The sequence below is a fragment of the Synchiropus splendidus genome, chromosome 6 (assembly GCF_027744825.2).
Source record: "Synchiropus splendidus isolate RoL2022-P1 chromosome 6, RoL_Sspl_1.0, whole genome shotgun sequence".
Taxonomy (NCBI): domain Eukaryota; kingdom Metazoa; phylum Chordata; class Actinopteri; order Syngnathiformes; family Callionymidae; genus Synchiropus; species Synchiropus splendidus.
In genome coordinates, this window is record NC_071339.1 from 18,235,768 (window position 1) to 18,256,992 (window position 21,225).

Sequence of the window (21,225 nt, forward strand, 5' to 3'; positions counted from 1 at the left end):
ACACATCATTGATACTGTATTGTTCATCGCCTCCCACTAGTGTTGTACAGGCCTGTTTTGATAATTGTTGCCCAACTGTCCCACTAGACCAACTATTGTTGCTCATACATTCAGTATATAGGATGCAGCCCACTATCTTAATATCAATGTGTCATACTGAAATAATAAATAAAGTGGTACATCACCTGTCCACATTCAGGGAAAAGTACTTCTGAAAAAAAAAAACTAATTTTGCAGAGGTCAATTTCACCAATGTGGTGAAACCCGAAAGGATGCAGGACACACGTCAGGAGTTAACAGGGGAAATGCTTGAACTTCGAACATAATACTCAAGAGTTAGTTGAAGCAAACTTGCTTGCCAGCAGATTCAGATTGTGTATGTTGCAAGGGATAACTGACACAGGGTTGTGCAAAACCTGCTTTGTTGGAGGAGAGAGGGGAAAAAAGTATCCCATCAAATTTGGGAAAACAGAGTCAGGAAGTTTAAGAGTCGATTAGTTGGTTGTTTTTATTTAAGTTGGCTGCTGAGACCAGACCTTCTCATCATGGCGGACAATCTATGGACATCACAACAGGAAGTAGGTCATTGTCGCGCTTGCGCAGTTGCAGTCCGCTGGTCCCTGTAAAGATGTCTGAGCAGGCGGGAGGGGGCGGAGCGAAGCAGCCGAAGCCCGCGGAAAGGACCGCGACTTTCCGCGTCTGAACCAGTAAAGGTAAGAAATGGGTTAGAACAGACATACTGACGGACCAGTGCAGTCGGACCGAGTCGTGACTGTAGGTTCCGGGCTCCGGTTGGCGCACGCTGTCGTCCGATAAAAGAGCCGAGACAGTTGCAGAGAGCGCAGCTGTGTCAGGGGCGTGTTCGCCATCTTGTCTCTATGGTGGCGCCTAAACTGCCCAGCTGTAGCCACTAAAATGGCCGTGAACACGAAAAGCTATCCGTGTTCTTCATGCGTCTCAGGTCGGGACTTTCTGAACACCGTGCCGGTAAAGTGGGGAGACTAGAGGGTCGGGGCGAGCTGCGTTGTTGTCGAACCAGAGGACGCGCCGAGTCTGGGAGACCTCGGCTGCCGCCGCAGCCTTTGTTGTCTTCCCCTCCCCCCTGTTTGTGTGCAGGCGAGGCCGTGCGCATGCGTGTAACCATGGCGCTCTTCAATGTTTTTGGTCTGAAAACGACCCAGAAATCATGATTAGATCGCATTCTGGTGCACGGTCTCTAGTGATGTCGATCATCCATTAGTTATCACGCCAAATCACGAGTCTGCCGACCACTAGCAGTGGTCTGTCCCGGCACTAATCGGTGTTGTGACGGTCCCAATTCCCGACCGTAGAGTTGAGCCACTGTCGAACAGCTGAGAGCGCAGCGAAGCGTATCTCGCAGGGAGACGTATGCACGCGCTTCTAAACATGACCCGGACTCATGTAAACAGATGGAGCTTCGATCACATGTGTGTACAACATAACTGCAATTGCGTTTGTAAATGAACAGGCCTTCAGTTGAATATTCATTTGAGGATTTTTTTTTTTCGTAAAGGTGCCACTCTTCTTCCTGTGAAGGCGGTTCAATGACCTTCTGACCTGCAGTTAAGATGTCCAGTGATGACCAGGGTTCATTAAAGGGGGATGCGTCCACAATGCTCTCTTCTCCCACCTCCTCACAAGGACCACCCCATGCTCTGCCTTCCAAGCCACCTGATCTGCCAGGTACAGAATGCTGCTCTGCATGACGTGTTGGTCCCAAGGTTCTTCTGGTTTCAAAAGTTCTTCCTATTCTAAATTATTATTCCGTTTAAAAAAAAAGGTGAGTCTGAAACCACCCAGGTGACCGCTCTTTGAGACTTTCCCAATTTCTGATTCCAAGTCAGACTTGTTAGGAGGCTCTATGTCAGCAGCCAGCCGTGGTGCACAGCTGTTTCCCTGCTCACCCATCTTTCCAGATGCTGCACAGGAGTCCGACATGCATGTCACACTTTAAATGTGTTTGTAATCTAAGGAACTCTCATTAATGTCTGTCAGTCTTTTTTTTATTGACGTGCATCTCTTCTTTTTAGTGGAGTCGACCTAGTTTAAAGCATCAATTTGATTATATTTAACATTATATTAAATGATTATTAAATTAAATGCTAAACGAAGCATTAAATAAAATAATGCTCACTGAATAAAAGATTGTTACATTGGGTTTGTACAAGACCCTCATTCTGGAGTGAAAAAGCTCAATCCTGAATGGAGATATTGTTTGTAGGAAGTGTTTGACCGGCTAGGATGAGCTGATCTGGTGGGAGATCACCACTGGGTTCTGCAGTGTCTTTTTCTGAAATGAATGGACGAACATTAAACTGAACTACATCAGAATCAGAATCAGAAAAGCTTTATTAATCCCAAGGGAAGTTGTGTTTGTAACATGCTCTGTACACAACATATCACAATAAATTAAAAAGAAATAATGTAAAAAGTGATACAAAAGAGCTTAGAAAACAATGTGCAACAGATGCAGTTCAAGAACAGAAAATGTGCCAAAAAAACCCTTCATTATATTGTTTCAGGGAGGAATTGTATGTTTTTATTGCCACGGGAAGAAAGGACCTCCTGTGGTGCTCGGTCTTCGAAAACGATAACCACAATGGGACAGATTTCAGTCCTGTATTTTAGTTATTAGCAGAGGAATGTTTCAGACTTGTGACCATATTACTTTGACGTGATGCATGAATGAATGTGCCCACGGTGTCCACAAAGATGTATTACACAGACAGTTCATGAGCTATTTTAATCATTCTTTCTGTGGTACTCATTGGTTAAAGTTGTTATACACATTGCACACCTGTAATCATGTGGCAAGGTAACACAGAAAATAACTGTATTAAAATTATTGTTATTAGTTGATTAATGATTGCGTAATGGGTTGTGTGAAAGTCTTGACAATTTTCAGTCCATATTGGACTTGACTCCATTAATTTAGAGTTTGTCAACTCAGTCCTTGTTGGTAATTTATCTTTTTTTGTAATAGATGTTAAAGGCTGGACACCCAGATGCAGGGAAAGTTTATTTTAAGGAAGTGTGAGTTGTTGCCGAAGCAGTTTGTTTTTTTGTTGTGCATCACTGAAATGGATGATATTGCCATTCGCCACACAAATTATTTGAACAACAGTCTGCATCAAATAGGTTTTCAGTGAATTGGAATATTTGTGTGAATCTTTTGAACTTAATTTTATTTTTAAGCCACACGTGGCTGCCCTCCTTGTAAGAGTGGCCAACCACAACCAGACATGACATGACATGAAGACCTTCACAAAGTTCAAAAGGAGAAAAGAAGGATCTTTTGGGAGGAATATCTACCATACTCTGAATCCACAAAACATTCATTGTTCATTGGTGATATTAACTTATTTATGTTTTGAATTTCCATCTGTGCGTGTCACTTTTAAAGACCTTGAATGTGTTTTTGTTTTTTGTGTTCTGCAGACGAGCTGGTGCAGGCGGGCTGGTCCAAGTGTTGGTCTCGGAGGGAGAACCGTCCATATTACTTCAACAAGTTCACCAATCAGAGTCTGTGGGAGGTGCCAGTGTTGGGTCAGCATGACGTCATTGTGAGTGTTCTCACACTGAAAGGACTCGTTCTGGTGGATGATCCCTGAATACATGATGTGTTTGCACCTTGGTAGTCGGACCCTCTGGGACTGAACGCGGCCACCTCTGATGGCAGCGATGGTAACAGTGGTCTGAGAAAGAGGAGGATTTCAGAGGATCAAGAGTCCAACACCGTCAAACGGGCGAAGGTTAGAAAGGAGGATGGAGATTTGACCCCTAACTGGTTTCTTGGAGTCTGAGTCCCATGTTGTTCCAGGTGGAACCCACCACACCCATCTCTCCAAACACCCCGGGTGTCAAACCCTGGAGTTCTGCCCAGGATGAGAAACAAGTCGCACAAGCTAATGCCGTCAACCAGGCTGCCACCCCGGCCCCATACAAACCATCAGTGTGAGTATCTGAGTCCGTCTATCTTCCGTCTTGATCTGGTTCCTGGTCCCCCGTCTGTGGACTCTTTCACAAAGCAGGAAAATCAGATTCAGAAAACTTATTTGGTGTTGATGGGCCTGATGCGCTGTGGTTTGTTTTCTGAAAAGTTTCATTGAAATCAGATTCTAGCTATTTTGCAAGTAATTGTTCATGAAGCACAGCCTACTGTTGACATCACGTCATGCACCATTTGGCTGTCTCTCCTGCACGTGTTCAGACTACATGTTGCTTTAGTGCGCCTCCCGAATTCTGACATATATCCTTGCCGGGAAGAACTGGGCTTCCAAGCCCTACCTTGTCCCAATCTGTCTGGCTCTGCCAAGTTTCCATGAGGTGAAGAGTTTATGGGGATTATTATGTCACAAACTATTTATGTTCCTGACTGATGGAGTCTACTCAGTAGTTAAGTGGCAGGAAGAACCTGGGAAAGTGACTCCACACGAATTCCGCTGGAAAAACGATCAGGCGGTGATTCAATCGCGAGCGTGGAGGGTGTTTATCTTGAAGAGTTCCAGTCAACACTTCTCTCTGAAGCAGTGGATCAGCAAGTTGTGCCAAGGGCTTTCATGAAGGGCCCACCTTGGGCACTAGGATTCAAACCTGTGATTTCTTTCTCCGCGGGATCTGGAGCATTGTCAATTACAAAGGAAGAACAACTTCACTCACCCCAGGACAGGTTGTATCATTCATTTATCAGAAACAGGTTTTACTAAGCTTCAGGTGGAAGTAAGTAGTTGTGACGGGCCAGGTGTGGCCTCTTTCTGATACTGACTGTGAGCTGCGTTGTTTCTTCAGGATCTACTGGGACCTGGACATCCAGACCAATGCTGTCATCAGAGAACACCCTCCAGCCACCCACCTGCCCCCCCACCCTGAGATAGAGTTGCAGCGTGCCCAACTTGTCACCAAACTGAGACAGCACTACCAGGAGCTGTGCCACCAGAGGGAAGGTAATGTCCACTCTCTCATAACCAGTGGCGCGTTGGGACATGACCTTTGATGAGCTGCTCTGTGTCGTCCAGGTATCGACCCGCCGCGGGAGTCCTTCAACCGCTGGCTGCTGGAGAGGAAAGTCATCGACAAAGGCCTGGACCCCTTGTTGCCGAGCGACTGTGAGCCAATCATCTCCCCATCCATGTTTAGAGAAGTCATGAATGACATCCCTATCAGGTGAGGCTCGCCAAGTCTTCAAATCCGGCCGGATCTGACCCGCTTTCTGCTGCAGGTTGTCACGAATCAAATATAAAGAAGAAGCACGGAAGCTGCTGTTCAAGTATGCAGAAGCTGCCAAGAAGATGATCGACTCCAGGTGCCCAGACACCGTGACCCACTGACTGTTAACTAAACCAGCAACTCTTAACACCGTTGCCTTTGTGATTCTAGAAATGCAAGTCCGGAGAGCAGGAAGGTGGTGAAGTGGAACGCTGAAGACACGATGAATTGGCTACGGCGAGACCACTCTGCCAGCAAAGAGGACTACATGGTAAATTTGAACCCAACTGTGGCGCAGGTAATGGGCTGGATGACATGAACGAATGGACCGTGTTTCCTCAGGACCGGCTGGAGCACCTTAGACAGCAGTGTGGTCCTCATGTAGCTGCTGTAGCCAAAGACTCTGTGGAGGGGATCTGCTCAAAGATCTACCAGCTGTCTGCAGAGTACAGCCGGCGTCTGAGACAAGCTCACCTGAGCCTACTGCCAGACGCCACCACAGGTACGTGCCGCCTGCACACTTAACAGGTCTTCTGCCACCTCGACACAAGTGTCATCACGTTGTGTGTCCAGACTCCGGGGGCTCACCCTCACAGACGAGACTAGTTTACTGCTACCCAGTGCGTCTAGCTCAGGCATCGCCTCCCCTGCCGCGGGTTGAGCTTCACTTCGAGAACGACGTGGCATGTCTGCGATTCAAAGGGGAAATGGTGAAGGTCAACCGGGGTCACTTCAGTAAGCTGGTATGACTCCGTTCCAACCTGATGCATCTCTTATTCGCATAATGATCACACCCTGAACTGATGTTCTCTGGTGGGCCCCATCAGGAGCTGCTCTACAGGTACAGCTGCATCGATGACTCGCGCTTTGAGAAGTTCCTCACAAGGATCTGGTGTCTCCTGAAACGCTACCAGGTGAGCTCAAGTCTGTGTTCGATTGGTTCTTTTTCACCAGTTATTTGTTTACTTCCGTGCAGGTGATGTTTGGCAGTGGCGCTAACGAAGGCCTGGGCCTGCAGGGGGCACTACCCGTGCCTGTTTTTGAGGCCCTTAACCGACAGTTTGGCGTTTCCTTCGAGTGTTTCGCTTCGCCGCTGAACTGCTACTTTAAACAGTTTTGCTCCGCCTTCCCTGACACAGACGGCTTCTTCGGGTCCAGAGGGTGAGTTGGTGCACATGTCTGCAGGGCTTGCTTGGACCTGACCGTCTGCCTCCTTCGCAGAACCTTCCTGTCCTTCAGCCCTGTCAGCGGAAGCTTCGAGGCCAATCCACCTTTTTGCGAAGAGCTGATGCTGGCCATGGTGACACACTTTGAGGTTTGTCCACTAGAACCACGAAGAAACCGACTTGCCTGGCGTCTCTAAAGGACCCCTGCTCTTTGTATTTCAGGACCTGCTGGACCGGTCCACCGAGCCGCTGTCCTTCATTGTTTTTGTCCCCGAGTGGCGTGACCCGGTCACACCAGCACTAACCCGCATGGAAGAGAGCCGCTTCCTTCGTCACCAACTGAAAGTCCCGGCGTACGAGCACGAGTACCGATCAGGAAGCCAACATATCTGCAAAAGGTACTACTCTGTTCTGTTGGTACGGTAATCTCTGTGGGGAAGTTTTCTCATCCTGAAGTCACCACTCCGAAGTCTCGCCTGAAGCTCTTTTTGAAAGCTTCTCCTGTGCACCATGAAATCATTCTCCAGGTCATTGACCCTGCAAGTCTTCCAGAGTTTCACTTCTAACCCCGTCAAAACTATGGAGCCGATCTTCAAGCTACTCTTAGGTGTGCTGTAGCATGTGCATGCTACGATAGTTGGATTAGTTCTGGCCCTCCACACCACAATGTCCATCTTCAGACCAAGGTTCTAGAGTTCCCTTGGTCAAAAGCATGATGCATTCAGTTGTCCAGGTGTTGGGAGCATGAGCATGAACCACATGACTGGTTTTGTTATCTTTTCCTACATCGCTGATGCATTACGTTTCTTTCAGGGAGGAAATGTCGTACCGGGCTGTCCACGGAACCGCAGTTCTCTTCCTTCAGAACGACGCCGGCTTCGCCAAATGGACTCCATCACCAGAGCGTGTGTCAGAGCTGTTGGCAGCATACCGCCTCCCCTCACCCCGGCCCTCCTCTATGACCTCCCCCGGCTCCGCCCCCTCAGCAGACTCGGCCCCCCGGGCCCCTGACAGAACGCCGAGTGGTGTGATGTCAACAGGTAACCATGATAACAACAACAACAACAGCAGCAGTCTGCAGGAGAAGATGGCTGTTGTGTAGTGGGACAAGACCAGACAACGTCACGTCGGAAGTGGGAGACATTGGGACTCCTCACTACTGCCAGCAGGGCGCACAGCCTCCTTCTTTCTTACTCCGATCTGCACTGATAATGGTCAGCGTGGTGGCGTCGGCAGAGACTATAGAGGAGAGGCCGGCATGTCCATGACATCGCTGCGATGTCATCACAGACCTCAGACGTGTCCTTGCACGCGACCATGTGATTGGTTCAAAGGCAGCTATTGTAGTGAACTCTGGCCAATCAGAGCACAGCCACTGCAGTGCTGCTGGCGGTCTGATTGGCCAGTGGTTGGGTTCTTTTTATATTTAGATGGAAAAAAAATCAGAATTGACAGAAATGTTCCTGCTTTACAGAATATTGTCGTCGTGTTGTCATGGCAACCAGCTGGACTTCAGCATGAGTCTCGAGTTGCGCTTCTGGCAGTCAGCCTGAGGATTCGCGCGACCCTCGTCACTGTAGCTGCGTTAGCTCTGTGCATAACCATGTTAGCTTTGAGCTGAAGTTTGACAGCTGTGTGCCGAGCCGAACTTGGACTCCCTGTGAACCGCTGGGTTTTAATGTAAAAAGAAAACAAACAAAAGGTAAAACGATCAGCTGAAGGTTGGTTTCCTATGTAAATAAACAAATTGTGTAAATCAATAAATATATTCAACATGTCACTAAATTATTATTTTGTTACTCTCCACATTAAAGATGAGATTCTGGCCTAATTATCTTTTCTGGACATGTCGTTTAATTTGGAACACACAACAAAGTGGCGTCCTTGATGGCAGAACACAGAACGATGACTTGTGTTTGTGGACGTGCTCTGCATCATGATGAGTCTCACTGGAACCACCGTTGTCACAAGCTTCCCTCAAGAGTCAGGTGGCTGAAGTGCACATCACCTGCACTTCAGCCGGGCTCTGAAGTTCGTATATCACTATAGCTACATCACTATATCTTGTAGAGTTGAAGAACGAAGGTCAGACATTTTTACTGATATGTCCATCAGGCATAAACCTCTCCAGTTGAACACTCAAGACTATGGAGGTGAAAAATCTTTGGGGTTCCAGCAAAGATGCTCAGAGGAAAAAAAAAAAATGGTGTTCACGTTTTGGACAGATGAAAGCATCTGACCTGAAATTGTGGGAAAACATGGGACAGAAACAAGAAAGGGTCACACTTAATTGACTATTTCCTAAGCGCTTCTTCCAGAACAATCGAAAAAACTTCCAGTGACCACTGAAACTGGTGACTTGTAAAACTTGAAATTCAAGACCGTAGTTGGCAAGTGAGATGTCCGTGCTTCCAAGATCTTCCTGTTCCATAAAGAGTCCTGCTGTTTGCGGGGGCCAGATTTTCAAGCAAGATGTAAAACGCCACGGTTTTGAGGCACTGACAAGGCGTTGTGGTATCGGTAATACACCGCGGTGAAGTTGGTTGGACTTTGGATATTCGACAGACATCAGCTCCAGGACTAACACCACTGACCGCCGTTGCCTCCCCGAGTAGCGCTCACTGATCGCGGACTGTATATCTGACAAGTAGCGCTAACGCTGCGAAACACAGTCGGTTAGGGACGGTCAACAAATGTCTGGTCTTCGTAGATTTTCTTCAATAGCTTCCAGGAAAAGTGTCCATCAGGTTCCAAAGGTATTGTGAATATTCAGGGGATATGAGACACATCTGTCACAGACATGTATGTTACTATATCACATTTAATATTTATATTATTAATATTTTACCAATATATTTGCTCTATAGATTCCAGGAAAAGCGTCCATCAGGGTCCAAAGGTATTGTGAATATTCAGGGGACGTGAGACACATTGATAATATTCCTATTAGTACTATATAACTTCATATATACACACACACACACATATATATATATATATATATATATATATATATATATATATATATATATATATATATATATATATATATATATATATATATATATATATATATATATATATATATATATATATATAACTCTGTCTCTGCTATTGCTATTGGAAGAATATTGCAGTTTGCAGCACAAAACGTATGACGCTATGCGGTTACACATTTCTCCTTCAGGGGGCAGCACAACCTGCTGCAGTCAGAGTAGAAGAAGAAGAAGCACCAGCTGTGGCGGAAGAGGAAGCCGTGGTCTGGTCTTTGTTGGTTTCTAAACTGAGCTCCCTCGACACGGACTTATCTGAACGCCGTGTCGATCAAACCATTTGCGCCAGCGGATGTTCGACATCTGATCCATCTGTGGTTATTGGCTTCTGTCCGTCGTTTTCTCTTCTCTCTCTGGTGCTTCACGAGCAGCTTCTGTGGTCGGGATGGGAGCTCAGCGCAGCGAAGGGGGGCAGGACTGCATCCTACCTGACGTCATACAGGTAAACACCCGGCATGTAAGGATGGGGCAGATGAGAGTTGTTGTTATAGAAGTGTGTGTGTGTGTGTGTGTGTGTGTGTGTGTGTGTGTGTGACAGCAGCAGCAGCACCAGCCGTGGAACCTGATGATCAAGCACAGACAGATTCACAGAAGAGGCCGTCGATCACACATGACAGTCAAGTGAGCGCTTGTCCGTCCAAACAGGCGTTATAGGCCCTGATTCTTTTAACCGTGTGTGTGTGTGTGTGTGTGTGTGTGTGTGTGTGTGTGTGTGTGTGTGTGTGTGTGTGTGTGTGTGTGTGTGTGTGTGTGTGTGTGTGTGTGTGTGTGTGTGTGTGTGTGTGTGTGTGTGTTTGTTGATGTAGTTACACGGATCCTCAGGTGTCCATGGATCTGTTCAGAGCAGTGCTTCAGTCCAGTTTCAACAAGGACATCACAGCCGTGTTCACGAAGTACCAGAAGGTCTGCAGCGTGATGTCCATCTGTCGGGGTGTTTTTCCCTCCAGTCTTGGTGACTTCTGCTTGTCTGTGTCATGGTGGAGCAGCTTCTTCAAAGGGCCGCGGACAACGTGAAGGAGAACGTGAAAGAAGTTCAGACGGACCAGCTGATTAATGAGACAGCCAGGAGCCTTTTGGAGAACGTGAGTCCACTTCTTGCCCATCCTGCAAATTCATAGTCCATCCCACTTTGTTGAAACTCTCCCATTAAGCCACACCTCCAGTGGTGCCTCTGATGTCTTTGACTTCACTTAACTGCTGTGAGAATGGCAGGTGGTGGTGGGGGGGGGTGACTACTGGTGACTAAAGAGGAGGGGTGTCAGACTGATCCACACAAGGTCTGCACAGGACCAGGGAGGTGTTTGAGCTGTACAGTTGAATGCATCTGCACTTCCTACATGAGCTTGAACCACTTACACCTGATGGACCTCACCTTTGCATCACTCTGTCATTTTAGGCCAAACACATGTTTCCGGAGACTGACGGAAGGAAGATGGGTCCGGAGGTCGCCCCCAAGGTTTCTGTTCTTTTGGGATTTTTCACTGTGTTTTCCTGGTTGTAACTGGAGTCTGTATTGTTCTGCAGAGGGCCAAGGCAGCAGATGAGGACTTCAGAGACAGTCCCCTCATCAAGAAGGTACACACACAAATGCGTGTGTTTCGACCTCTCATTGCCATAACCCTTTCCCCAGCCTCTCCCCCTAAACCTAACCATCCAAAACAAATGGCTAACCTGAACCAGGACTCTGAACTGAACAGAAACCTAATTATTATGACCCAGTTATTTTGAAGTTTAAATCCTCAGATTGAGGTTTAACCTTATTCGGACAGGCAAAATGATGAATGTCCTCACATGGAAGTGTTTTTCCCCACGAGGCTAGTTCTACAAGCGCACACACACACTGTCTGATAAGGTTAACCGTCTTGTTCTTCAGAGGAAAATCAGAGTTGGTGCTGCTGTGGTCTCGGATCGTCAGGTGACCTTCTCCAGTCAGTGAGTTCTCGACGCGATCGTGTATGTGCTACTGCTGTGAGGACAAATTTTAAGTGTGCTTGTTCATCATCAGGGTGAAGGCAAAAGCAGAGGTCGTGAAGAGAGAAGGGCCAAAGGTCAGACCAGACACAAAGCTCTCAGTTTCTGGGGGTCAATACTCATCTACTGTGTCCTTGTGTTGCAGTGGGACCCGTCCAGATTGAATGAGAACAGCACATTTGTTCTGGGCTCAAGAGCAAATAAGTAAGAGCACACACACACACACACCAACGTCAGTGTGCATGTCCGCCTCCGTTCACTCACCCGAAGAAGTGTGTATAGCAACAAGATGTTCAGTGTTGTGATGTCATCATCAAGGGCCCTGGGGATGGGCGGGACCAGAGGTCGCATCTACATCAAGCATGCTGACTTGTTTAAGGTAGCAAACGCCCAGTGGTCATTTTTCAATACTTGTTTACACAAAGGTTGTAACTGTGTTTGCATGTTTTAGTACGCTGCGGATGCTAAGGACAAGCAGTGGCTGGCAGAGCGACACCACATGAGAGCGACAGGAGGAAAGATGGTAAGACATTCACAGTCTGTTGTGATTAGTTTGTCTCTTTTTCTCTTGGGTTAGAACTTTATCCTTGCCTGAATAGTGCTTGCACACGAACATGGGCGAGAGTGTGTATTTATTATACAACTCTGAGACATTATCACTTTGTTAAATCTGTATTTTGACACACAGTGTTTCTCCTCAGGCATATCTGCTGATCGAGGAAGACATCCAGGATCTGGCTCACAGCGATGAGTACAGGTCAGCAAGATTGTTTTGGTCACACATGATATGATGATGATGATAGCTTGCATGGAGGTGGGATCACTCACCACTGTCATGCATGGGTCTGTATACAGGGAGTGTCCGGAGCTCAGGATGGATGAGCTGAAGCCGTTCTCCGTTCCTCCCTGGATGGTGGAGAAGATGCAGCGAGCCATGGAGGCTCAGAGAGACTCTGACCTTTGAGACCCCGCCCCCTTTTCTGACAAATCATGTTGTATTCAGAATATTGATGTTTTCAATAAAAAGATGAAGAAAACTCAACAGAGAAAACCACAACTTTATTTACAAGCAAAATATATCATGGCGGTGAGGGGTCACTCCAGTCCTTCCTGCTTCTCCTTGATGGCGACTCTGAACCGTTCCTCCAGAAGAGAAAGCTCACTGATCAGATCTGTGATGGCGTTCGTGAACGCTTCCTGCAACACATTTGCACAGTGAGGTCTTCCTGTCTGACACACACCAACACCAACGCACGTCAGCACAGCAAGGCCTGTCTGCTGAACTGAACATTTCCTTTCTAAATCCACTGTCTTGCATGTCCTGAAAAGAAAGTAAGATGTCGTCTGCTGCATCACAGAGGTTGTCATTTGAGGCACTGACGACAGAAAGTATTTTAAGCGATTCCATCAGTAATTTGAAGTGATGATGTCATCACCAGAAGTCCGCCATCCCGAACCTTCCTGTCCCCTTTAACATGAAGACATCAAAGTTTTAAGAGTCTTGGCAGATGGAAGGTTGAGTCAGAGTTTGCCACGTTATGATCTCAGTCGAAGAGTATAACGCAATGAGTCACTGCAGGATCCCAAGTGGGAGTCAGACGGGGTCATGAAGCTGCAGCCTGAGGGGGTCGACGTGGAAGTGGCCATGATGAAGGTAGCCAGTGCCTTTTCCTAATATTTATTATTATTGGGAATCCAGAGTTGCTTAAAGGGAACTCAATCTGCCATCACTCTCCATGGTAACCCGATTACTGTTTTTTTTTTCTGGAGATGCACCAAATGTAAAATTTGCGGCCAAAGAAAATGTAAAATTCTTGACCAAATACCAAATAATACCAACTATCCAATGTGGTTAAGAAGAAAGTTAATGTTGAGATAATAAAATATTTATGTGTTTCATACTTTGCTTTTCAAATGATAATAATAATATGAAGAGCACAACACAATGTCCCATTATTTAATAGGTCGATAATGTCAACTAGGGATGCTCCGATCAATGGGCCGATTTCAGTGTGATTGGTGAATGCCGATCACTACCTGTCACGTGTGACAGTCGACACTCTGATGATGCCCCGCTGTGATGCATCCGTTCCTCCCAACTCGCTGCTGACTCAGCAGCAGCATGTCTGCTGTGGAGTTTCTTTCAGTCTGTCATGTAAAGTTTGCATCCTGCAGGTCATCCACAGGAAAATGCTGAGCAGGGAAGCGCCTTCAAATGAAACAAGCCATTTAAAGCGCCAGCACTTAACAGAACGGAGGGTTTTCTGGAGTCAGGTACAGTCCAGAGTGGAAACTTTCGTCAATGCAGTGCTCTCTGTCTCGGAGTCCTGGTACAATACTGCTACAATATTTATAAGCAAATATTTCACGGACATAGCACAGTCTCAAGAGACTCATCAAACTGCGACGTCTCACATCGAATTAGACGTTATCCTTTTGACAGAATAGTTGCTGCATTCTGCAAGGTTATTTTCCTATTTTTTGCCTTCTTGAAGAGGTATAATAAAATGCGTCGCAATTAAAATGATATAATGATTCACGTTTTCATGTCATGAAGGTATCATCATTTTGATTACAAATTCATTGTCAATCCATGTGATCGCCAGCAAAAACCCTTCATGGGAGCATCCCTAATGTAAACAGAAGGCTCTAGATAGTTTGGTTGAACACTTAAATTCTCGCTCTCCAAAAAGAGCCAGGGAGCTGTTGCTGCCACCACTGAAGTGGAGGATTGTGTTGCCAGATTTTTCTCAGCACTTGAAGAATGGGGGGGGTGGGTCGACAGAATTTCGTCTTCAATTTTTCCATGTTTAATTGTCATCATTTTTATCTACTTTGCCAATTTGTCCACTTGTTTGAGACAATCCTAATGAATTGGTGAGAATTACTGTTAGTTCCTGTTGATATCACAATATGTAATCGCAAAGGAAAAGTAATGTCATGCCCTACTCTACCGAAAATGCCTTTACTGCTTAGTTTTTCAATTTTTCCACAAAATGCCAAGTGATAACCCAGCTGTCTGCTACTGCGGTCCAGCGAGCGGCACCTGAAATCTGTTGCGCAAATTCTCAAGTCAGGTGTAACTCGTGACTCCGCCGGAGTAACATAGTGACAGGCAGGGTTTAACTGTTTTTTTTGTTTTTTATAGTTTAGTAATGATTATTCCTTGCTTGTTGACAGAGGTCTGACTTCATATCCATGGACTATTTTAATGCAGAAATCTGGATTTATTGTACAGCAAGTACAGTTTAAGTAAGTCCTTATTGATGCCTTGCAGCTTCTTTTAATTCATTTTTTAAAAATCCTTAATCCCTGACAGAGAACTGACTTCACATTGTCTGCTCAGTGCGATCACACACCCTTGACTGAAACCAGTTATATTAAGTCACCGAGTGAACGACGAGTGCACATGTACTGTGTGATAGATTCCAGGCTACGAACGAAACAACCTGCGAGTTCAAAACGCGGTGCGTCGCCCATTGTTTACAGTGGAGCCGCATGTACCTGGGGGCTGTAGTCTGGTGTGGTCTGCACTCTGATGACGATCTTGTGTTCCAGTGGATGAGGAACCTTATAACCAGCGAACAGGACCTGTGGATCTTTCAGCAGCTGACTGACATTCGTAAACAAGGAACGTTAGCAAGCATCGCCACGGTTAGCATGGTTAGCCCATTGATTGTACTCACGCTCGAATTATGTTTCCCAGCGTATGGTCTTCTTTGTTGAGGGTGAAGAGACACGAGTTGGGCACCTTTGTGTCCTTCTGAATACGAATTTTCTTCTCTCCTTCAAACAGAAGGAATGACTCGAAGGCCGGTGGTGCGTTCATGTTGGCCGCGGAACTAACCAGAAGCGCTTCTTCTTCGTCGATGTGACACCAACAAAACGACGCTGTGCTGCCCTCCTGTGTCCAAGCTGCGGAGTGAACACTGGGCGGAGACACTTGTGTTTTGGATGACGTAACACGCATTTCGCTTTGGAAAACGTCAATGTCCAAATCCCGAATAAAATACATTTCAACATATTATATCACCCAACTTCGTCTTTCGTGATTCCAACTGAAAATATAGAAGTTAAATTTTCCGTTTCTCTACACTCGTGACGCCATTGCGAGTGTGTTTGTGCGCAGGCGCGCTTCTCATTGGCCACCACGCAGGTTTGTATATAAACAGTGGGCTCTGATTGGTCAGTCGGCTCCGAGGCGAGTGTTTAAACTGGAAGCGGACTCGTTTGAACCGAGAACGGAACAGAACACAGGCGACGTCGAGGCTGCCGCCACCCGGGACGAAACAGCGACAGAGAGGCCGCGGTCGGAACAGCCCCGCACGTCTTAGTGGTGACTTCGAGGTGAATGTTGTCGACGGCGTGTGGTCACCGATAGCTGTTCGAACGCGTCCTAACCGGTCTTTGCTCTGCGTCTCAGCCCTCAGCACCGGGAACACAACATGGCGTCTCAGAATCTGGATCCAGCTGCCGGGGCCTCCACTGCTGCTCTCAAGGGGAGCGAGAGCGGCGTGAGTTCTGCCCGTGGTTCTGTCACGAAACGGTAAGGATGATCCCGAGTCATCGTGTTTTCGAGTGTTCGGTAATCCGCAACCGTTCACCAGATCTTTTTGCGTACCAATTGGGGGATTTATATGCTCGACGATTTCAGAACCGGTCGACATTTTGACGTCATTGTTCGCATTCTGTTTGTGTTTACAGGCTGCAGCAGGAGCTCATGACTCTTATGGTGAGTTCTGACTATTTTGATGACGTCACTCTGTGCGTGTGAAGGTCTAACGGTATGGACGTACAGTTTCGGGTTTGTGGAGGTAACGTGTGTGTTGCGGTCAGATGGCAGGAGACAAGGGCATCTCTGCGTTTCCCGAGTCTGATAACCTCTTCAAGTGGATCGGAACCATCCATGGTGCCCCAGGAACGGTAAGCGCTACATCTCACCCTCAGGGGAGCGACAATGTTTCTTACTTCTCTGCGTGTGTCAGGTGTATGAGGATCTGCAGTACAAACTGTCTCTGGAGTTTCCCCCTGGTTACCCGTACCAGGCGCCGCGAGTCCACTTCCTCTCTCCGTGCTTTCATCCTAACGTCAACGAGAGTGGACACATATGCCTGGACATCCTGAAGGAGAAGTGGTCAGCACTCTACGACGTGCGCTCCATCCTGCTCTCGATACAAAGTCTGCTCGCAGGTAACTTCTGCTGCATGAGTCTGTCTGTCTGTCTGTCCGTCCGTCCGTCCTCCTACCTCTGCTTGTCTCATCAGAACCAAACAATGAATCTCCTCTGAACACGACTGCTGCAGAGCTTTGGGCAAACCAGGAAGGTGAGGACTGTCTTTCTCATGTCACATGACTAGTGATAGCTCTTCGTCACTTCGTTTATACAATATATCATGGTTTGTGTTTACAACCATAGTCAACCCAGTATCACATGAACCTGCTAGATAATCTGAGGTTCAAATGAAACATGAGCCGCACACGTCCACTGACCTGAATGTCCCTCTCAGCCTACAGAGCCCGCCTGCTGTCGTCTCACCAGAAATGAAATGCCATCTTACTTTTGTCTTGTATCATATTTAAGTGTTTGTCAATAAAGTGTTTTAATCTGATCACATGACTCGCTGGGCTGGTTGGAATAGATTATTTTGGTCACATGCTCAGTGGAGTCCACAGCAGGGCCGTGGGCAGCATGTTGGGGAGTTGACCACCTCCACTTCCATGAGGTCTTCCAGCGTGTCCTCGTGGTCCACTGTGTCCCCCTGGGCCTCGGACCAAGCCAACTGCGAGGCCTCGATGGACCAGAACGGCACAGGCACCTAAAGATAGACCGGGTCAGAAGACCCACTGAGAAGATGGGCCGAAGTTGCCCTCTCACCCTCCGTTGCATGTCTGCTAGCAGCTCCTCCAGCGCCGCCATGTGACTAGTCAGGTCCAGGTTTGGCAGGTCTGCCCTGGTCGAGGGTGTCTGGATGGCACCTGACCGCAGCACCAAACCCACCACACCGTCCGTGCATCCTGAGGGGAGCAGGGTTTGTCACTACAAGTCACCAGGTTGGAGCACAGTGGTAGGGAGCGAGTCTTCAGTCACCTGTCTGAACCAGTGAACGTCGGTCGGAGCGCTGACTCAGCGGGAAGTGGCCAATCAGATCACCTGTCTTCCTCAGTGATAGGAGCAGGTTCTCCAAGGCTGACAGGAAGTGAACCCATAACCTCTCCCACAGTTGTCTGTCTTCATGGGGGCCAGAGTCGCATTCTGACATCACATGCAGGAGACGGCCAGACACACCTGGTGGAAGCTCATGTCATCACTTGCTCTCAGATTCTCCATTCAACCCTTCACAGTCTCTCTTCAACGTATGCCATACTGCTCTTTCCCTCATGTTCTCCTGGTATTCCTTCTCTACCCATTCTCTCCACCAGGTCCTTCCTAGTCTATCCCATTCCCATCCATCGTTCTTCTCATTCTCTCATCAAGACAATTCATCCTACTCATGTTAGTTTGACCTCCAGCTTCTCCATCTCGCCTTCCATCCTCCCCTGGTAGCCCAGCTGACTTTTTTCATTCTCTCTTTGTGGTGCTCAGCTCTTCTCAAGCTGTCATGGTTGTCCAGTCCATTCCTGTCATTTTCCCCTCTTTTTTTCCTCCTGGTATGCCTGTTCTTACCATTCTCTCCTCCAGGTACTCCTCTAATTCTCTACTCACTCCTGCTCTTCTCTTTCTCGCCTCCTGCTCTCACTCTTCTCAGTTGCCCTCCCTCACCTCCACACAGCTGCTGTGCGAGAATTCTTGCGTCCTCCATCTCTTCCCTGAGGAAGTGGCCGTCTGCGCAGCTCCCCAGGGATGTCGCCAGCTGCTGGAAACAGGAAGTGACCTCAGCAAGGGCTTCCAGAGCGCGTTCGCACTCTCCCTGCAGGTGACGCGTGGAAGACTCGTCCAGTGAACATTGCACGCAACCACCAATGTCCTTGCTTATCTGAGGGGCACAGGTGTGTTGCAGTGAGGAACATTTGACGGCAGCAGCCTTGGTTAACGGTTGCCTCTCTCCAGGGACTCGTTAAATCCAAGTATTGACAAAGATACTCGGATTGCCCAAGCGATGCGATGAAGTTTCATGGTTCGGATCAGATCACACTCACCTCCATTATTTTCCTTGTGTGGACCACTTCGACCTGTGGATCACCTCCTGCCTTCCCCTCTTCCTGATGTCCTGTCAGGCGGAGAAGCTCCTGCTTCCACCTCAGACCCCTCCTCCTGGTGAGAGAGTGAGCAGGGCTGGGGAGGAGCTAGCTCCCTTGGAGGTTTGAAACAGGAAGCGCTTGGACTCGTCGTTTGGTCAATTTTTTTTTTATTGTGTAACTGATGGACAGGAAGTGATGTCAAACCATGGACGAAGCATTGATCGCTGAACTGCAAAATGAAATTGTCCGGTGAAAACTTTTCCCATCTCAAGTTCCCATGCCGTCATGGCAACGTGTGGCGGGTGGTTATAGCAACGTGTCGACGCTCGGCGAGGATCTCCAACATCCTTTGGTGTAAACACCGGAGGAAACCGGCGACGATGAAGAGCAGCAGAGAAGCAGGAACGAGACTCACCAGAGCCACTCCCATCGCCGGCCGACCCACCATCAGCAGGTAAATCCCGAGAGGCAGCGAGCACAAGTACACCTGCACAGAGACCATTACACTGACAAGGAACGCACCTGCATGCACAATGACCTCGCAGCACTGATGGTGACTCTTGATGGGGTGAAGAGGTCACAGGTCACATGTTTGGGTAACCAGTGATGACTGATGAAGACTGACACATGACTGTGGGAGACTGCTCCATTGATGAAGCTGGGGTGCACTTCCCACGATGCGAACTGACCAGACACAGCGTCCCCAGCAGGCAGCGGGTCACGGTGCGAGGCATCCAGGAGGGGCTCTTCATGGCAGGCAGGAAGCAGGGCAGGGGGTCAGAGAGGTGGAGCCTATTGACTGACTGGCAGGAAGGAGATTCCGGCAGTGCCACGATGGTCAGTACCAAACAATCTGAGGAGCTGTGGTCATCGCCGCCTGCTGACAGAAGGATGTTGAATAAGCCACGACGGTGGCGACAAATTAAGACTTACTTGAAAGTCTCCTTGGGCTCAGTAGCACCTCTCTTTGGAGCTCGGCCCCAAGAAGAGGCAGCAGATGGTGCTCTTCCTCTACAACCCATGACTGAAAGTCACAGAGAGCAGGTCATCAATGGAGGGTCTCCCGCTGGTCAGATGTGAGGACTCACCTTCCTCTCTGGCATGTGAGTTTCAGAACGACAGAAGGGGCAGCTGACCACCATGTTGTCACCTAAACAACCAATGAAAGAAAGTTCAATTCAAACTATAGTTTGCTCTCCAGACAACAGGGAACCTTCATAAGTGCAGGAGTTCCTGGGCCACTGATCCCACTGATGCACAAGACACGTGGCAGCTAGGATGATAACAACAACAACAAACATGGAGGAATCCCTGAACAAAAGCAAACAAAAGCATCTGTTTGCTTTTGTTCAAGGAGGTTTTTCGCTACACAATGGGCAGAGTTTCCACTAGTCTGAATGTACTTGAAACACTTATAAAATTGAAATTGTTATACAAATATTTTTAAGACATTGAAAGAGTTTTAGTTTCAATAAGGTGATATAAAAACTTGAATATAGCCACCATCGTGATTTATTGTGCTACTGTCAAATTGATGCAAAATAAACAATATTTAGTTGTTTAAATGTATGTGTGGGTCCATCATTTGATTCAGTAATATAATAAATTCATGCAAATTGAAAAATGTGGCTTAATATTCTTATACCATTAAACTGAGATGAAATGAGATGAATTAATAACAAATTCTCTAATTAAGTATTTTTTTTTAATCGAATCCCACCCCTAATATATATATATATATATATATATATATATATATATATATATATATATATATATATATATATATTATCGCTCAAGTGAATCAATGTTCGAGTTCAAAGTCCAATGAGGTCCAGAAGTCGGAGTTCCCACCCGAGAGTTTGGACTCACCTGAGCGTCTCAGCCTCTGCAGACACTCGTCACACACTCGGTGACCACAAGGCAGAACTCGCACTTTCCTCTTGCCTCTGTCAAAATGACTGAAGCAGATTTTACACTCCTGCTCCTCCATAGATCTGGGCCTGCTCTCCACCTGCACCGACACAAACACACTGTCATCATCCCGCGCTTCGCATCACTTTTACTGACGTCACCATCTTAAGTCACTCCGGATTTCACTCCTGGACCACAACATCTTAAGACATTTAATAGATTTTTTTTCTTCCAAAAATCGAGTTTCGGTCACAATGTCCTGCCACCCACCCGTGGGCAGGAGTCCATCTCTGGCACCGACTGTCGAGGATCAACAGATCATCCCTGATAAAACCAACCGAGCCGAATCTTCGGCGCAGAACCGCTCACCGTCCGGAGGGAGGGAGGATGCTTGTTGCCGTCGGTAACCAGAGGATATCGCTTGTCTAGCGCAGGACGTTCGTGCTCCGTCGGTACGGTGCAGAGCAGAGGACGATGGTGTCCGGTGGTTACCGATGGTTTCCGGTTGTAGTGAGTCACCAGAGCGGTCCGCAGGCGCGCTGCGGTAACGGGATTCCCACTGTCACACACTCGATTATCTGACCTTCAGAGTTGGCATTCTCGCCTACCGCTGCCATCGAACCCCCGCCCCCTCCTCTTCCCGCCCCTCGTGAAAGCCGTCGATACAAATGTATCATCATTTGAAGTCATATGTGTGGACAAACACAGGACAAGGA

General features: G+C 47.5%; 6 protein-coding genes across 11 annotated transcripts; 3 read left to right on the forward strand and 3 right to left on the reverse strand.

Annotated features, from left to right (window-relative positions):
- The first annotated feature begins 726 nt into the window (after positions 1–726).
- pcif1 (phosphorylated CTD interacting factor 1) lies at positions 727–8,294 on the forward strand. Its single transcript, XM_053867135.1, has 16 exons — positions 727–1,448; positions 1,535–1,704; positions 3,460–3,584; positions 3,660–3,773; positions 3,842–3,975; positions 4,810–4,964; positions 5,037–5,184; positions 5,240–5,323; positions 5,398–5,497; positions 5,569–5,728; positions 5,800–5,969; positions 6,054–6,140; positions 6,203–6,387; positions 6,448–6,541; positions 6,615–6,790; positions 7,206–8,294. The coding sequence occupies exons 2-16, from the start codon at positions 1,590–1,592 to the stop codon at positions 7,492–7,494; spliced, it is 2,136 nt and encodes a 711-aa protein (XP_053723110.1). The 5' UTR covers positions 727–1,448; positions 1,535–1,589; the 3' UTR covers positions 7,495–8,294.
- A 1,285-nt stretch (positions 8,295–9,579) lies between these two features.
- Positions 9,580–12,446, forward strand: LOC128760146 (deoxynucleotidyltransferase terminal-interacting protein 1). Of its 4 annotated transcripts, none has more exons than XM_053867178.1 (13): positions 9,580–9,887; positions 9,984–10,066; positions 10,252–10,348; positions 10,432–10,527; positions 10,842–10,901; positions 10,970–11,020; positions 11,319–11,377; positions 11,451–11,493; positions 11,562–11,620; positions 11,735–11,795; positions 11,868–11,939; positions 12,118–12,173; positions 12,272–12,446. In XM_053867178.1, exons 1-13 carry the CDS (start codon positions 9,831–9,833, stop codon positions 12,378–12,380), a joined length of 903 nt encoding a protein of 300 aa, XP_053723153.1. In that variant the 5' UTR covers positions 9,580–9,830; the 3' UTR covers positions 12,381–12,446. The 4 variants fall into 4 exon arrangements, with proteins under 4 accessions (XP_053723153.1, XP_053723155.1, XP_053723156.1 ...); XM_053867180.1 differs by having other exon boundaries at positions 9,987–10,066; XM_053867181.1 differs by having other exon boundaries at positions 9,990–10,066.
- Positions 12,447–12,454: 8 nt separating this feature from the next.
- polr2j (RNA polymerase II subunit J) lies at positions 12,455–15,335 on the reverse strand. Its single transcript, XM_053867206.1, has 3 exons — positions 15,103–15,335; positions 14,921–15,029; positions 12,455–12,613 (listed from the first exon to the last, which is right to left on the reverse strand). Exons 1-3 carry the CDS (start codon positions 15,243–15,245, stop codon positions 12,512–12,514), a joined length of 354 nt encoding a protein of 117 aa, XP_053723181.1. The 5' UTR covers positions 15,246–15,335; the 3' UTR covers positions 12,455–12,511.
- Positions 15,336–15,574: 239 nt separating this feature from the next.
- On the forward strand, positions 15,575–17,022 carry ube2c (ubiquitin-conjugating enzyme E2C). The gene is made up of 7 exons (XM_053867208.1): positions 15,575–15,763; positions 15,840–15,962; positions 16,121–16,148; positions 16,253–16,339; positions 16,402–16,606; positions 16,681–16,740; positions 16,924–17,022. The coding sequence occupies exons 2-7, from the start codon at positions 15,862–15,864 to the stop codon at positions 16,959–16,961; spliced, it is 519 nt and encodes a 172-aa protein (XP_053723183.1). The 5' UTR covers positions 15,575–15,763; positions 15,840–15,861; the 3' UTR covers positions 16,962–17,022.
- Positions 17,023–17,073: 51 nt separating this feature from the next.
- zgc:109913 (regulator of G-protein signaling 9-binding protein) lies at positions 17,074–21,071 on the reverse strand (the record flags this gene model as incomplete). The annotated part of the gene is made up of 5 exons (XM_053867913.1): positions 17,074–17,232; positions 17,292–17,431; positions 17,505–17,702; positions 18,177–18,324; positions 20,901–21,071. Coding segments are annotated over 5 exons (816 nt in total), but the record flags the coding sequence as incomplete, so codon positions are not given.
- Positions 18,755–21,125, reverse strand: LOC128760150 (E3 ubiquitin-protein ligase RNF182). Of its 3 annotated transcripts, none has more exons than XM_053867189.1 (6): positions 20,879–21,125; positions 20,468–20,609; positions 19,684–19,745; positions 19,529–19,619; positions 19,285–19,475; positions 18,755–19,082 (listed from the first exon to the last, which is right to left on the reverse strand). In XM_053867189.1, the coding sequence occupies exons 2-6, from the start codon at positions 20,586–20,588 to the stop codon at positions 18,879–18,881; spliced, it is 669 nt and encodes a 222-aa protein (XP_053723164.1). In that variant the 5' UTR covers positions 20,589–20,609; positions 20,879–21,125; the 3' UTR covers positions 18,755–18,878. The 3 variants fall into 3 exon arrangements, with proteins under 3 accessions (XP_053723164.1, XP_053723163.1, XP_053723162.1); XM_053867188.1 differs by having other exon boundaries at positions 19,285–19,472; positions 20,780–21,125; XM_053867187.1 differs by having other exon boundaries at positions 20,780–21,125.
- Between the last annotated feature and the right edge of the window lie 100 nt (positions 21,126–21,225).